Source organism: Eucyclogobius newberryi, unplaced genomic scaffold, assembly GCF_026437365.1.
Source record: "Eucyclogobius newberryi isolate DKJ021-1_F unplaced genomic scaffold, fEucNew1.0.hap1 SCAF_17, whole genome shotgun sequence".
Lineage (NCBI taxonomy): Eukaryota > Metazoa > Chordata > Actinopteri > Gobiiformes > Gobiidae > Eucyclogobius > Eucyclogobius newberryi.
In genome coordinates, this window is record NW_027315801.1 from 5,580,048 (window position 1) to 5,597,327 (window position 17,280).

At 42.3% G+C, this 17,280-nt stretch overlaps 1 protein-coding gene across 2 annotated transcripts in view; it reads left to right on the forward strand.

Moving 5' to 3' along the window:
• plekhg5b (pleckstrin homology domain containing, family G (with RhoGef domain) member 5b) overlaps nucleotides 1–17,280 on the forward strand; it is a 122,709-nt gene that overhangs the window by 93,933 nt on the left and 11,496 nt on the right. For both annotated transcript variants that reach the window (XM_072448834.1, XM_072448835.1), the window contains 2 exons: nucleotides 14,625–14,816; nucleotides 15,297–15,467. In XM_072448834.1, coding sequence (XP_072304935.1) covers nucleotides 14,625–14,816; nucleotides 15,297–15,467 — 363 coding nt within the window. The remainder of the gene's footprint in view (nucleotides 1–14,624; nucleotides 14,817–15,296; nucleotides 15,468–17,280) is intronic.

Consider the following 17,280-nt stretch of genomic DNA (forward strand, 5'->3'; position numbering starts at 1 on the left):
TCCTCGTTTAAGATTGAGTGACTTTTGATTTGGTGACTTGGAACAAAATGTTCTTATTATTTTTATCTTTCAAGCTGTTTATTTTTTTATCTCTCACTCCCAGTCACATGTCACACAGTTCTGACCACGCTTTGTAATGGTGATGATCTGGTCCTGATCTGACCCTGATCTGGTCCTGATCTGATCTGGTCCTGATCTGGTCCTGATCTGGTCCTGATCTGGTCCTGATCTGACCCTGATCTGGTCCTGATCTGGTCCTGATCTGGTCCTGATCTGGTCCTGATCTGGTCCTGATCTGGTCCTGATCTGGTCCTGATCTGGTCCTGATCTGACCCTGATCTGGTCCTGATCTGGTCCTGATCTGGTCCTGATCTGGTCCTGATCTGACCCTGATCTGGTCCTGATCTGATCTGGTCCTGATCTGGTCCTGATCTGGTCCTGATCTGGTCCTGATCTGACCCTGATCTGGTCCTGATCTGGTCCTGATCTGACCCTGATCTGGTCCTGATCTGGTCTTGATCTGACCCTGATCTGATCTGACCCTGATCTGGTCCTGATCTGACCCTGATCTGGTCCTGATCTGACCCTGATCTGGTCTTGATCTTGTTTTGAGCTGGTGATGATCTGGTCCTGATCTGGTCCTGATCTGGTCCTGATCTGGTCTTGATCTGGTTTTGAGCTGGTCTTGATCTTGTTTTGAGCTGGTGATGATCTGGTCTTGATCTGGATTTGAGCTGGTCTTGATCTCGTAATCTGATCTCATCAAGTCTTTTGTAGTTGTGCTGTTGATCTGGTCTTGATCTGGTCTTGAGCTGGTGATGATCTGGTCCTGATCTGGTCCTGATCTGGTCTTGATCTGGTCTTGATCTGGTCTTGATCTCGTAATCTGATCTCATCAAGTCTTTTGTAGTTGTGCTGTTGATCTGGTGTTGATCTCGTCAAGTCGTCGCAGCTTTTGTGTCATTATTTGCAGCCGTAAAAGGTTCTCGTTTTTCTTTTATTTTTTGCAGAATAGGTGCAAAGACAATAGATTAAAATGTCTCTTATTGTTTGAAAGTGGATTAACACATTGTTTAGTCTTTGTATATTCCATGAATCGCTGCTTGAGACCTGCTCATGTTATTACGTCTCAGAAGTTTCATCCCGTGTGGAGTTAGTAGAGTTAATCAGGAGATGATATAGGTGTTTATGGCCATGGCTGCTCCGTTGTTCTCGTGCAGAAGTCGCACTGATAAGAGTCACGTTAAACTCACTGGGCTTTTTTCTCTGAGTTTCTTTTTCCTGGTTTGTTTGCATGTGACGCGATAACGGCGGAGCAGGAAGGTCGACTTGTTTTCCCATCGTTAATCAAGCTCAAGGAGATCAAGGAGAGCGGCTATCAGTGAGCTGGTAGCACCCAGGGGCCCCCAGGAGCACCCAGGGGCCCTCTGTGCTGGCGTTATACATAATACATAATTCAGTGTTATTACTTTTTAACGGGAAAAGATCCTCAAAATGCTGCATATAACAGGAAAGTGAAACCTATGAATGCATAATTTAGTTGACTTGTAAATATTGTTATAGTGTTTACATCGTACTTAAAGGTGTACCATGTCATTTGCTTGTTTCCATGGAGATGTTATCGCTTGCCTGGAGCGTTCCAAAGAATGGCAAGGCAATAAACCATCATTTATTCTTGTTTGATTTGCTTAAAAACACAGTAAATGCATGATTTTTCTTACAAATGCCAAAGCAATAACATCTCCAAGGAGACGAGCAGGTGGCAAATCCTCCACCTGAAAAGTGCCACAGTGCAGCTTTAGGATTGTACTCGTTCGACTTGATTAGCTTGACTATAATCACTAATATCGCTTGAATTCTGAATAATACATTCAGGTTCAGACTTCTTTATTGCACTGTAAACATGCGTCCTCACTGCGCGCGCGCTTGCATCTCCACAAACCTGACTCGTCCTGCTCGTCGCCACGGAAATGTCCCTTTGTCGCGTCATTAAACGTCTCTATCTCCTTGACATTTTTTTGTAAAGTTTGGTTTGACTTTCTGTTTTCGTGGACGAGACGCCTCAATTTATTGTTTACCTTTAACTCTTTAATATCCAAATATATTACACATTTTATATTCTATGTTTATTTCAACCGGGACTTTTCACATTTAAACTTTTTAAATGTGAAGCGTTTGTTTTTCGATTCGGTGAGACCAGTTTAGATGTAGTGTCCACTTTCGTCTTGACTTTAGTGACGACATATTCGACTTATTAACTCTTTGTTTTTCACAGTGTTGTAGCCTCTGTTGCCGTGACGCTTTTCCCCTCTTTTAACACAATCGCAGCCTTTTAAAGATCGTTCCTCTTTCCAGGCCAAGGGTAATGCCGGTGATAAGATAAGGCTGTGAGTGGACGCGCCGCTCGATGTGCTAAAACACTGCAGCTCAACAACAAAGTTCACTTAAAGTAGAACGTGTTAAGCCTGGACGCAGAAGTTAGACGCCTGTTCATTTGAAGACAAACGCCCCGGCCTCATGTCCATAAAATACACTCAGCAGCAGACGTGCGTCTGAGTCGTCCTGCACATGCTCAGTGGAGTCGAGTCGTCCTGCACATGCTCAGTGGAGTCGAGTCGTCCTGCACATGCTCAGTGGAGTCGAGTCGTCCTGCACATGCTCAGTGGAGTCGAGTCGTCCTGCACATGCTCAGTGGAGTCGAGTCGTCCTGCACATGCTCAGTGGAGTCGAGTCGTCCTGCACATGCTCAGTGGAGTCGAGTCGTCCTGCACATGCTCAGTGGAGTCGAGTCGTCCTGCACATGCTCAGTGGAGTCGAGTCGTCCTGCACATGCTCAGTGGAGTCGAGTCGTCCTGCACATGCTCAGTGGAGTCGAGTCGTCCTGCACATGCTCAGTGGAGTCGAGTCGTCCTGCACATGCTCAGTGGAGTCGAGTCGTCCTGCACATGCTCAGTGGAGTCGAGTCGTCCTGCACATGCTCAGTGGAGTCGAGTCGTCCTGCACATGCTCAGTGGAGTCGAGTCGTCCTGCACATGCTCAGTGGAGTCGAGTCGTCCTGCACATGCTCAGTGGAGTCGAGTCGTCCTGCACATGCTCAGTGGAGTCGAGTCGTCCTGCACATGCTCAGTGGAGTCGAGTCGTCCTGCACATGCTCAGTGGAGTCGAGTCGTCCTGCACATGCTCAGTGGAGTCGAGTCGTCCTGCACATGCTCAGTGGAGTCGAGTCGTCCTGCACATGCTCAGTGGAGTCGAGTCGTCCTGCACATGCTCAGTGGAGTCGAGTCTTCCTGCACATGCTCAGTGGAGTCTAGTCGTCCTGCACATGCTCAGTGAAGTCGAGTCGTCCTGCACATGCTCAGTGGAGTCGAGTCGTCCTGCACATGCTCAGTGAAGTCGAGTCGTCCTGCACATGCTCAGTGGAGTCGAGTCATCCTGCACATGCTCAGTGGAGTCGAGTCGTCCTGCACATGCTCAGTGGAGGAGTTGTACTGTGTTGCTTTTCTCGTGGTGTAAATAGAGTTTAATGTTGGACCATGGCTTTGGTTTATTAACTTTACAAAGTCCAAAAGCGGAGGCGATGGGCCCCGGGGCCCGCCTGGGACCCGCAGATACTTCAGAGCTGAGCAGAGTTTAGTCAATCATTATTTCCTCGAAGAGCTGCGTCTTAAGGATTTTTTTTAATCTTGCGGGTTTGTTTTGGGTCTTTTTCCGGGTCGTGCGTAGCACGTCATCTCTGATTGTCTGCTGCGGCGCATCTGCCGCAGAAAGTTGGATAAAGCTGAACATGTCGCGCCGGCCGCTTTGGACGCCTCTGGCGCCTCGTACGCGCGGCCAAAGCGTCAAGAGTGTACGAAAACGCAGGAATTGCGTCGCAAAAACGTAGAAATCGCGCCGCGTTCGACGCGCGTTTACATTGACTTTGAATGTATACTGGACGCTTCGGACACCGCGGTGTGAAGGCCCCTTTAAAGGGACGTATGACGGGTTTTTACCATGTTCTAAATTTGATTTTATTTGGTGTGTTTATACCTGTTGTACGTATAAATTATAGTTTTACACCAATCGAGCAGGTATTTGTGGAAAAATCTGTATAAAATATAACAGGAAGTGACATCACACCAGGGACACTCATTCCAGACAAAGTTTATGCAGAATTTACACAAAGAAACAACTTTTTTGACTCTCTTAACATTAATTCAACGAAATAAAATTGCTCTCATATATTTGTATTTGTCAAATTTAGAAAATTGTGACATTGGATGAGTTTTGGCCCAGTGTTTGCTGGGTAATTTCCTAGTGTGATGTCATCAATTACAACAAGGAAGTGAAATTATAAACCTAAAAAAATTGCTATTCTTTGATGACATTTTTATCATTTTTAGCAAAATACAAAATGTATTTATCTGAACTGCATTTTAGTTCAACGAGTCGTCCGACCTGTAGGGGGCGCTTTAAGTCACAGCAATTATGCAAAAAAAACTCTATTAAAACCGCATCCCAATCAAAACAAAGACAAATCTCAGTGGAATTATGAAAACCTTAAATTATTTCTTTGTATTTTAATCTCTTTCATCTATATTGCCGTTCCAATGGTTCTTTATTGTTCCGAGATGAGATGTTTTGAACGCGCGCTTATCTGAACGTGAAATGTGCCCATGCGTACGCGCCGCCAACAAAGGGGATTTCCCGTCCGGTCCTTTTCCTCGATTGTCGCCGACGGAGCGAGCATTGTTTAAAGGTCGTCGGGAAACGCACGGATTGTCCAGATAAAACCAAAAAAGTCAGACGAGCGAGCCGCTCTTTACAGTAACTCTGCAGTGGTTTTCTTCTACTACTACTACTTCTACTACTTCTACTACTACTGCTACTACTACTGCTACTACTACTGCTACTACTACTACTTCTACTACTACTGCTACTACTACTACTTCTACTACTTCTACTACTACTGCTACTACTACTGCTACTACTACTACTTCTACTACTACTGCTACTACTACTACTTCTACTACTACTGCTACTACTACTACTACTACTTCTACTACTTCTACTACTTCTACTACTACTGCTACTACTACTGCTACTACTACTACTTCTACTACTACTGCTACTACTACTACTTCTACTGCTACTACTACTACTACTACTACTACTTCTACTACTTCTACTACTTCTACTACTTCTACTATTACTACTACTACTACTACTACTACTACTTCTACTATTACTACTACTACTACTTCTACTACTTCTACTACTACTGCTACTACTACTTCTACTACTTCTACTATTACTACTACTACTACTACTACTTCTACTACTACTACTACTACTGCTACTACTACTACTACTACTACTTCTACTACTACTACTACTACTTCTTCTACTACTTCTACTATTACTACTACTACTACTTCTACTACTACTACTACTACTACTACTACTACTACTTCTACTACTACTACTTCTACTACTACTACTACTACTACTACTACTAATGTTGCTAAAAATTATAAAAATGTTATCCCTGAATAGCAATTTTTTTAGGTTTATAGTTTCACTTCTTGTTTGTATTTGATGACATCACACTGGGAAATTACCCAGCAAACACTGGGTCAAAACTAATGTCACGACTTTTTTAATTTGATAAATAAATGATAAAAATATATAAATAAAATAAATACACCAAATAAAGTCAGAATTAGAACATCGTAAAAACCCGTCATGGGCACTTTAAATGTGACCAGTATCAACAGTATCGATTCCCTCCGATACTGATCCAATGAGCCATTATATTTCTTCAACCCAGTATCTAATTTTAAAGCTCAGAACCGAAAGTCTATTTTACAACAAGCGTAATGGGTGAACCAATAATATTATTTGCAAATTATTGTGACATTAACAGCATTTTGATAACATGTTATTAAAATGCTATCAAAAACATGTTATCAAAAAATGGGTCGATGTCGGAGATCAGCAGACGTTCAAAGTCCAAGATCAATATCAGGATTAATGTGACAAAACCTGGTCCACATTGTGGACCTTGTCACTAATGTAAATGATGAAGTTTGACATTTGTGTTTTTTATTTCGGATGTTTCTCATAATGCATGATGCTGGTCGACCAATCGTATTTTCATGATCGTTCATAATCAAAATGGCAAAAAATATAATCAAAATGGCAAAATATTTAATCAAAATGGCAAAAAATGTAATCAAAGTGGCAAAAAATGATTCGCAATGTATGTATTTTTCATCAAATGTCACGTTCAGAATTAATCGTTTTCATGCCCGTTTATTACTTAAATAAGAAATGTTTTTAAAAAAATCTGTAAATACAATAAATATCAATAAATATTCACAATATTTCAACATTTATTTGGTTAAAAATACTTAAAATATTGTTTGATTAGTCGACTAATCAAAAAATAATAATTGCTTTTCAACAACAATAAAACATTTCAAAATCCAATCAAACGCTGCAGCCACACGAAACTAATCAAGACAGAAAGCATGACACAGACGTCCTCTTGACCCCGCCTCCAAATATGCAAACCCTGCCCTCTGGCCCCGCCTCTTCCTTCCTGCCTGCCCCCCGGTTGCTATGACACAAGACCAGAGTCCGGAGGAAATGCAGGGACTCGCTCGCCGCTCACTGTTTGGACAAGGAGACGACACGGGCGCACAAAGACCCTCGGCGGACCTCCACTCGGGACGTTTGTCTTTCACCGTCGCGTTTGTTTCGGGGACGATTGTGACGCCGAGAGAGCAAAGGAGTGGAAGCAGAAGGAGGAGAAGGAGGAGAAGGAGTACGATGATCCGCGGCGTTTGAAGGATTAGGATGGTGTTTGTGAATCTGGAAATGTCCATGGCGTCAGTGGTGAGCGCTTTTATTTACACTTAAAGACCTACGATTGTTGCTCCAGAAAACACGATATTTATGGAGAAAGATTCAAGATATTAAGTACTTCTTGCACCTTTAGCAGACACGATATTTATGTAGTAAGTTTTAAAAATCATCTACTTTTTGCCCTTTTAGCAAACTTAATATTTACTGTGTGGAGATTTTTTTTAAATATAATATAAAATACTTTTTTGCAGCTCTGGCTAATACAATTTTTATGTAAAAAAAATTCCAAATATAAAATGATTCTTTAATCTTTATTCAACACAATATTTCTGTTGAAAAATTCCAAACATAAAATACTTATTTCACCTTTATTTAAAACAATATTTATGTTGAAAAATTCCAAATATAAAATACTTCTTTCACCTTTATTTAACACAAAATTCTAAATCTAGAATGTTTTTGCCGTTTTAGTCGACACATTTATGTTGAAAGTTTCCAAACCTAAAATCCCTCCATTTGACCTTTTTTATTTCATGAAAATGCTTTTTTGTTGTGTTTTTATCATTTTAAATCCAGTTGTAGTGAGTTGTTTAGTGTTTTTAGCCATGTTTTGGGTGTTTTTAGCTTGAATCATTCATTTACAGTTTTGTTTTATGTTTTGTTGAACTAAATTGGGCAAAAAACTGCACAAAAATACATTATCATAGCAATATTCAACCAGTTTATCAAATACCAGTATGCACTTTTATTGTCCCGTCTTAAAATGGCAACGAGAACAAAAAGAAATGATAGGCAAAACATAAAGAATAAATCGTTCTGCAGTGGAGCGATTTACAATATTTCTGTGCTTTCAGTTTACATATTTTGCCCGTGAAAACTGGCTCCCGATCAAACGTTTCCTCGTCGTTTCTTTTTCGTTTGCGGTAACGACTTGGCTCTGAAAACAATTTAACACGTTTTTCCGCCTTTGAAAACGGTGCAGTATTTTTGACAAACGGGTCCTTCTGTTTTCAGAGCGCTTATGTAACTCACGCTAGGAACAAAGTCTAGGCTCAAACGCAGGACTTTCCATGTTTGCTTTTTGAAACGATTACGTTGTGTATTTAGTCTTTATTCTTCAGTTTGGACAAACTTAAGTAGTTTACACATCTGATGTTTTACGAGAATGCGTTGGCGAGTGCAAGAGTCAACACTTTCTCTGTTTTTGCTTTGTGGGATCCGTTTTTTGGTCGTGTTGTGGTTTGTTTATGTCTAAATGTGTTTTTGATTGAGATGCCGCACTGCGATTGCTAAATCGTGCTCTGACTTTTGTAATATTGATGTTTTATGCATTGATCGTACCAAAACAGGTTAAAAAAGCATTGATTTATAACGTAAACGTTTTTTTTTTTCTGTTTGGTACTGAAGAGCTTTAAAGGGCCCATGACAGGTGTTGTCTAATTTTGACTTTATTTGGTGTATTTATACCAGTTGTACATATAAATGATAGTTTTACACCAATTGAGCAGGTATTTGTGGAGAAAACTCATTCCAGTCAAAGTTTATGCAAAATTTACAAAAAGAAACCACTTTTTTGACTCTGTAAACATTAATTCAACAAAATAAAGTTGCTCTCATACATTTTTATTTGTTGAATTCAAAAAATTGTGACATTAGGTTTAGCCCAGCGTTTGCTGGGTAATTTCCTAGTGTGATGTCATCAATTACAAACAGGAAGTGAAGTTATAAACAAAACATTTTTTTTTATTCTGTGATTTCTTTTTTTTTTTTTAATCAGTTTTAGCATAATTCTAAATATATTAATCTTAACTACGTTTTAGCTCAACAAGTCGACCGACCTGTAGGGGGCGCTTTAATATTTGATTCTATTATTGACACATGTTTTGTTGAGGGATTGCTAGTCATTAGAATACCTTTTTTCACATTTATTAAAATTAAAAACTGCCAATTAATCTCACAAATCACATTTAATTCGCCAAAATAATCCACTTTTTAACATATTTCTTTTTTATCTTCTTTTGACTTTTTTCCTTACGTCTCACTTGCATTTTCACACAAACTCGCCTTTGTCCTAAATTTTTGTTACAGTTTTAACAAAGATAAAAGCTCGTCGGACGTATCCCGGCGCCGACATTTCCACGTTTGTCCTCGTTCCCTCCTTCTCTTTCCCTTGACTTCTCGGCCCACATATTCCCCTTCCAAATCCCATTAAAACCGTCCCGTTTCCCTTTTAACCGCCGCCGAATTAGAACGAGCGCTCGTTTATCTTCCTCTTCAGCTTCAGGGGCCGAGCGGTCTGTTTCGCGGTTGAAGTCGCCCTCCCGCCTCGGCCCGGGCCTGATTTACCGCGTCGTTTGGGCCGCCGCTCGCTCACAATGGGCCACAGACAGCGCTGCCATAAAAGGGCACGCGGCGCTTCTACATAATATTTACATTTCGCGGCGTGCGTTCGGTGGTCCCGCGTGCATTCTTCAGCAGTGTTATCGGCGCGTTTGTCCCGGGAACGGTCCATTAGTCTTATTAAAAGTTAACTGTAGGCGTTTTTACACGTCATAAAACCAAAAATGACAATAAGTATAACGCAGATGTCTTATGTAAAAAAGCAGTGGCAGAAAAACAGTTTAAATGTGTTTCTTGGCCTGACTTTTGACCCGGGAGCTTTTGTTTTGCTCAAATTTAACTTTATACATCAAAATACAAAGTTGTTTCTCTACAATGTTGTTCTCTTTCTTTTTAGGGCTGTTCAATTATAGAAAAAAACATGAATCTATGATATGCGTTAATCCATCTTTCCTTTGGATGCTACCTCATTATCTGCTCATTTTATGTTTTACTTATACTGAGATCTCGATGGTCCTGCCATACTTTATTTAATTTGATTTATTTATGTTTATTTATTTTATTTTTCATTTTTTTATTTACATAGATCAGTTTGTTTTATGTACGTTTTTGTTGCTGTATATTGTAGTAGTAGTAGTAGTAGTAGTAGTAGTAGTAGTAGTAGTAGTAGTAGTAGTGGTGGTGGTGGTGGTGGTGGTGGTGGTGGTGGTGGTAGTAGTAGGGAAAAAAAAATAATACAAATATTTGAAAAATCCGAAAGTTTTATGCCATACTTGAATACTTCTGAAAAAGCAACAATATCTCAATGGAGACGAGTAAGCAGTGGATCATCAATAGGTAAAAGTACGCACTGCACCTTTAAGGAAGTGTGATGTCAGTTAAAACGGTCGCACCGATGACGTCCGAATGACCTGATCATTTAAACGTGATCCAGGATTCACTCATTGATCCGGCGTTGTCAGCCACGCCCGCTCCGTCATCTCCTTTGAGCCCATGATCTCGTCACCAAATGCAAAACGTGACGAGCTTTTCGCCGCAGAACGAGGAGCTCCTTTTGTGAATACTGTATCTTTGTATCAGTGCGAGATAGGGCCACTTTATTGAACCCGGTGATCCTCGGGCGGCGACAATCAACACGCTGTGACTTTAGTCGTATGTTCTCTGGACTAAACCGACTTTAAAACCTACAAAAAGACCTTTTTATTACAAACAGTCTCAGATTTTTTTTATCAATAATACACTTTATTTGTAAATTATCTCTTCAATCACAATTTTAAACATTTATTTGTGGATAAATAGTCGTTTTAGAGTTGACTACTAAAATAATTGTTAGTTTTAAGGCGCTGATTGATGGAAATACTCGTAAAATGCATCTAAAAAAAACAGAATAAACAAAGATAAATACTGTATTTTCCGGAGTATAAGTCGCACCAGCCAAAAAATGCATAATAGAGAAGAAAAAAACATATATAAGATGCACTGGAGATGAAATGCAGTTGCAAGTGTGAAAATAACAAAAAATATCACATATAAGTCGCTCCGGAGTATAATATATAAGTATAAATATAAGTATAAGTTGCACCCCGGCCAAAACTATAAAATACGGTATAAGGAAATATAAGAAAAATCTGAAATTGTTGCGAGTTAAATTTGAACGTACAATTTATGACTTTTGCTTTTTTCCACAAAAAAATATGATTTTGTTATTTTTACTTCCTTGAAACTCAAAAGTAGTTCACGTTCTTGTACTTTCTTTGTTGTCGAGTCAGTTTTTCGCGTTTGTTTTTTCTGGCTTGTTGTTGTTTGTCGTCGTCGTGATGATGGAATGTCGCGGCACATTTCAAACCTCTGTCACTGCTGTGGAATGCGGGCCCTTGAGTTTAGGGTCATCGGCCCCCGGCGGCGTATGTCGGATTCCACCGCGTTGGCGCAAGCTGCGGTAAAAACAAGCGTTTCCGCAGAGACCACACGGGCCCCTGTTTGTTTACCCGGCCCGTGCCTCGTAAAGGGTAAAGTGGTTTGTGAGATGGGACAATGGGCTGTGGGGGGGTGGGGGGGGTCAAGTTTTACTGTGACATTTTTCAACAACACAGTGTTTGGACTGTAACGACTAGAGTGAAATCAGGTTATTTTAAATTCTGATGTTATGAGGTTAAAATGTATTGTCACGAAACTAACATTTGAAACTCTTATTTATTTTATTTATTTTATTTATTTTATTTATTTTATTTATTTTATTTATTTTATTTATTTTATTTATTTTATTTATTTTATTTATTTTATTTATTTTATTTATTTTATTTATTATTACTATTATATTATTACTATTATATTATTATATTATTATTATTTGATTTTAATTATTTTTTACAATTTAAAGGGGGATAAAACTAACACAGAATAAACACATCCTAAGAAAAGAAAGGTTAAGGCACACGAGGTCCAAAATCATTTTATGTCAAATTTATGTGAAACAAACCCGCAACAAAGCAAATAATCCAAATATAACTGAGATGAACAATCCAAATTCATAAAAAAGCTTTTGCCATTTCTTTGTTTTGGTCGTTTTGTGAGTAGAGTGTAGAATATTCCACAAGAAAACCCCTAAACAACATGTGTGCGTAATGGGACGACCTCGGTGTCCCGCTGACGTAACGGGAGGAAGCATCTTCCCCCCTCTGTTTTTAAAAGAGTATGATGTCACCTGCAGCGCTGAATTCCCCGCGCGTTTCCTGTTTGTCTCTGAATATTCCTCTCGTCCCCCCGTGTTGTCCCGGTCCCTCCGTCAAACAGGAAATGTCCCAGGTTTCCCCCCTAAAGTGACGAACAGTGGATTGTTTCGGTTTAAGTTTTCAGTGTCATTGTTTTGAGAATGGAATTGCAGCGACGCGTTTCAAATCTGTTTTGGTCTGAGTAATCTGATTTATTTCCATTCTTACCTGTGCAGGGTTTTATTTTTTTGACAAGGAAAATTAATTTTGAAAAATTAATTTATTTTAATTTTATTGTACTTTGTCTTCTTAACAGTATTTCTAAAAGTCCAGTAGTCCACTTAGATGGCATCAGGCGTGTTTGAAAAAGTAAAATACTTTTCCTTATAGAGGGTTATTTGGTCAATTTGTTTAATTTTTTGGTCGCCATGGTCCCGTTTGTTTGAATTCACGCTTCCGACGACGACAGTTTTAGTTTGAAATGTGTATTTGTCGTAAAGTTGTCGTGTCATTGGCTCGAACCATCCCATGGAATGGAATGCGACGAGTCTTTGTTCTTGCCTGGTTTATTATTATTATTATTATTATTCATGGTCATTTTGCCACAACTCGGGCATTTTTGACCCCCTGAACATTGATGAATGTCAAACATGGGGTCATAGGTCACACATGGGGTCATAGGTCACACATGGTCACACATGGGGACATAGGTCACACATGGGGACATAGGTCACACATGGGGTCATAGGTCACACATGGGGACATAGGTCACACATAGGTCACACATGGGGACATAGGTCACACATGGGGTCATAGGTCACACATGGGGTCATAGGTCACACATGGAGTCATAGGTCACACGTGGGGACATAGGTCACACATGGGGACATAGGTCACACATGGGGTCATAGGTCACACATGGGGTCATAGGTCACACATGGGGACATAGGTCACACATGGGGTCATAGGTCACACATGGAGTCATAGGTCACACATGGGGTCATAGGTCACACATGGAGTCATAGGTCACACATGGGGTCATAGGTCACACATGGGGTCATAGGTCACACATGGGGTCATAGGTCACACATGGGGACATAGATCACACAGGTCACACATGGGGTCATAGGTCACACATGGGGTCATAGGTCACACATGGGGTCATAGGTCACTCATGGGGTCATAGGTCACTCATGGGGACATAGGTCACACATGGGGTCATAGGGCACACATGGGGACATAGGTCACACATGGGGTCATAGGTCACATGGGGTCATAGGTCACACATGGGGACATAGGTCACACATGGGGTCATAGGTCACACATGGGGACATAGGTCACACATGGGGTCATAGGTCACACATGGGGACATAGGTCACACATGGGGTCATAGGTCACACATGGGGTCATAGGTCACACATGGGGACATATGTCACTCATGGGGTCATAGGTCACACATGGGGACATAGGTCACACATGGGGTCATAGGTCACACATGGGGACATAGGTCACTCATGGGGTCATAGGTCACACATGGGGACATAGGTCACACAGGTCACACATGGGGTCATAGGTCACACATGGGGACATAGGTCACACATGGGGACATAGGTCACACATGGGGTCATAGGTCACACATGGGGACATAGGTCACACAGGTCACACATGGGGTCATAGGTCACACATGGGGACATAGGTCACACATGGGGTCATAGGTCACACATGGGGTCATAGGTCACACATGGGGTCATAGGTCACTCATGGGGACATAGGTCACACATGGGGTCATAGGTCACACATGGGGTCATAGGTCACACATGGGGACATAGGTCACACATGGGGTCATAGGTCACACATGGGGACATAGGTCACACATGGGGTCATATGTCACACATGGGGTCATATGTCACACATGGGGTCATAGGTCACACATGGGGACATAGGTCACACATGGGGTCATAGGTCACACATGGGGACATAGGTCACACATGGGGACATAGACACGATCCGCTCGGCCTGAACTCCAATAAAATGGAGGTTGTAGAACGCCCGTCTCAACAGTGGCGACTAGTTCAAAAAAGAAAAAACATGAAACTCTTAATCTTTGGTCTATGCACATGAGACTTGGGACAGTGATAGAGCTACCTCTGACCTCTGACCTTTGACGAGTAAAACGCACCTGGCAGCATCGCTCTGATAAACAGGAAGTCAGCCATGTTGAATCAAAGTGACGCCGCCACGTTTGACTTTTTTCTTTTAAAAATCGTACTTGTCCGATCAAACTCAAAACAACACTTTCCACATCTAGAGCGAGAGCCATCGTCGTCGCTACCGCGGCTTTAAATTCTGATTGTAATTGATTGAAGTTGTTGCTCGAGAGACGTTGGTCCTTTAACGTGCCGCTATTTTTATTTTGTTTTTGCCTTTAAGTTGGTAATGACAACTAAATATTGTTTTTCTTTTTGCATGAAAACTGCCAACGCTGCAGTTTAGATGTGAAATATAGGATTTTATTGTGCAAGTTTAGGATTTTATTGTGTAAGTTTAGGATTTTATTGTGTAAGTTTCGGATTTTATTGTGTAGGTTTAGTGTTTTCTTGTTTACGTTTATGATTTTCTTGTGTTTCTTAGGTTTATCGGTGCATATCCAAGTATTTTTGTAAATTTTCCTGGTCGTGTTTAATTTGTGAACAGAATCATTCATATTTTCTGTGTGTGTGGCAGGGCCAGGCGCGGCGGAGGAAGAACATGACTGAGTTCCTGGGGGAGACGAACATCCCGACCCCGGACACCCTGGGGCAGGTCGGGGGGTCTCTGCCCGCTGTCCCGGCCGGACCCGACAGCTGGAAGAACAGAGCCGCCAGTCGCTTCAGCGGCTTCTTCAGCTCCAACGCCGGAGCCGGGCCGTTTGGGAAGGTAAAGAAAGTCAAGTCTGAACGAAGAGTAGAACGGAACTGGACCGGTACTTGGACTGGGACTGGGACTGGACTGGACCTGGACTGGACCAGGAGTCTAGAACAGGACTGGACCAGGACTGAACCAGGACTAGAACAGAACTAGAACAGGACTGGACCTGGACCTGGACTGGACCGGGACTGGACTGGACCTGGACTGGCCCTGAACTGGACCGGGAGTGGACTGGCCCTGAACTGGACCCGGGACTGGACTGGACCTGAACTGGACCAGGACTGGACCGGGACTGGACTGGACCGGGACTGGACCAGGACTGGACTAGAACTTTGAAACGTGTTCGTGACAGGTCAAATCCCAATGTCTAGAACTATCTTCGTCCTGTCAGCCCGTTCTAATGGATGTTTGTTTGTTTGTGTGTATTTGTTTGTTTGTGTGTTTGTTTGTGTGTGTTTGTTTGTTTGTTTGTTTGTATGTTTGTTTCAGGAGGTGGACCGCGTGGAGCAGCTCCAGAACAAACTGCACTCGTACTCTGTGTTTGGTTTGCCCAAAGTCCCTCGTCAGCTGTCGTTCCATCACGACGCGTGGGAGGAAGAGGAGGAGGAGACGGAGCTGAGCCTGGAGGACAGCTGGCAGCGGCTGCTCGACCAGCCGGAGGTGAGCGCTAACCAGCTAACGGGCTAACGGGCTGTGCGGCCAACGAGCTCAGGACTTTTTAAAGGCAGACTAACCGGTCTTTGAGACAGGTGTTCAAATACCGTATTTTCTGGACTATAAGTCGCACCTTTTTTCATAGTTTTGGCCGGGGTGCGACTTATACTTATATTTATACTTATACTCCGGAGCAACTTATATGTGGTATTATTTGTTGTTTTTACACTTGCAACTGCATTTCATACTCCAGTGCAACTTATATATGTTATGGAGAAATCCAATAACTTTTTAATTTAAGACTTACAAATATCATGACTATTACGACTATACGATTTACCGTATTTTCCGGACTATAAAGGGGCCTTCACACCGCGGCGGCCAAAGCGTCCAGTTTAAAAGTCAATGTAAACGCACGTCGAACGCGTCCTGCGTTTTTCGCGGACCGATTCCTTCGTACGCTCTCGACACTTTGAGCGCGTCAGAGGCGTCCAAAGCGGCCGGCGCGACATGTTCAGCTTTATCCAACTTTCTGCGGCAGATGCGCCGCAGCAGACAATCAGAGATGACGTGCTACGCACGACCCGGAAAAAGACCCAAAACAAACCCGCAAGATAAAAAAAAAATCCTTAAGACGCAGCTCTTCGAGCAAATAATGATATTGACTAAACCCTGCTCAGCTCTGAAGTATCTGCGGGTCCCAGGCGGGCCCCGGGGCCCATCGCCTCCGCTTTTGGACTTTGTAAAGTTAATAAACCAAAGCCATGACCCAACATTAAACTCTATTTACACCACGAGAAAAGCAACACAGTACAACTCCTCTACTGAGCATGTGCAGGACGACTCGACTCCACTGAGCATGTGCAGGACGACTCGACTCCACTGAGCATGTGCAGGATGACTCGACTCCACTGAGCATGTGCAGGACGACTCGACTCCACTGAGCATGTGCAGGACGACTCGACTCCACTGAGCATGTGCAGGACGACTCGACTCCACTGAGCATGTGCAGGACGACTCGACTCCACTGAGCATGTGCAGGACGACTCGACTCCACTGAGCATGTGCAGGACGACTCGACTCCACTGAGCATGTGCAGGACGACTCGACTCCACTGAGCATGTGCAGGACGACTCGACTCCACTGAGCATGTGCAGGACGACTCGACTCCACTGAGCACTTTGTACATTACTACTGTGTACATGTACTTGAGTAGTATGTCACAGGAAGTACTTTGGTACAATATCACAAGACACAAAGGCTGTGTACTCAGCACTTTAGTTGGTGAAGGACCTCGTAAACTGTACATTGTAAATTCTCTGAAGTATCAAAATGTTCAGCAGTTTTAATGGTCCGTTTTACACTTTAACACCATGAGTCACTTTTACTGTAGTTCGTTTGTGAAATGATGATTCTGGAAAACAAAAGGGACATTTTTAAATCAACACATTTAAATAATTCAACTTGTATTGTGTTGATTATGTATTTAAAAAGTCTAAATGTTCCAAGTGCAGCCAAAGAAAGCCCTGCAGGTCTTTTAAAGTGGGCCTCAGGTTAAGTGGGCCTCAGAGGAAGTGGGCCTCAGAGGAAGTGGGCCTCAGGTTAAGTGGCCTTCAGGTTAAGTGGGCCTCAGAGGAAGTGGGCCTCAGGTTAAGTGGCCTTCAGGTTAAGTGGGCCTCAGAGGAAGTGGGCCTCAGGTTAAGTGGCCTTCAGGTTAAGTGGCCTTCAGGTTAAGTGGGCCTCAGAGGAAGTGGGCCTCAGAGGAAGTGGGCCTCAGGTTAAGTGGGCCTCAGAGGAAGTGGGCCTCAGGTTAAGTGGC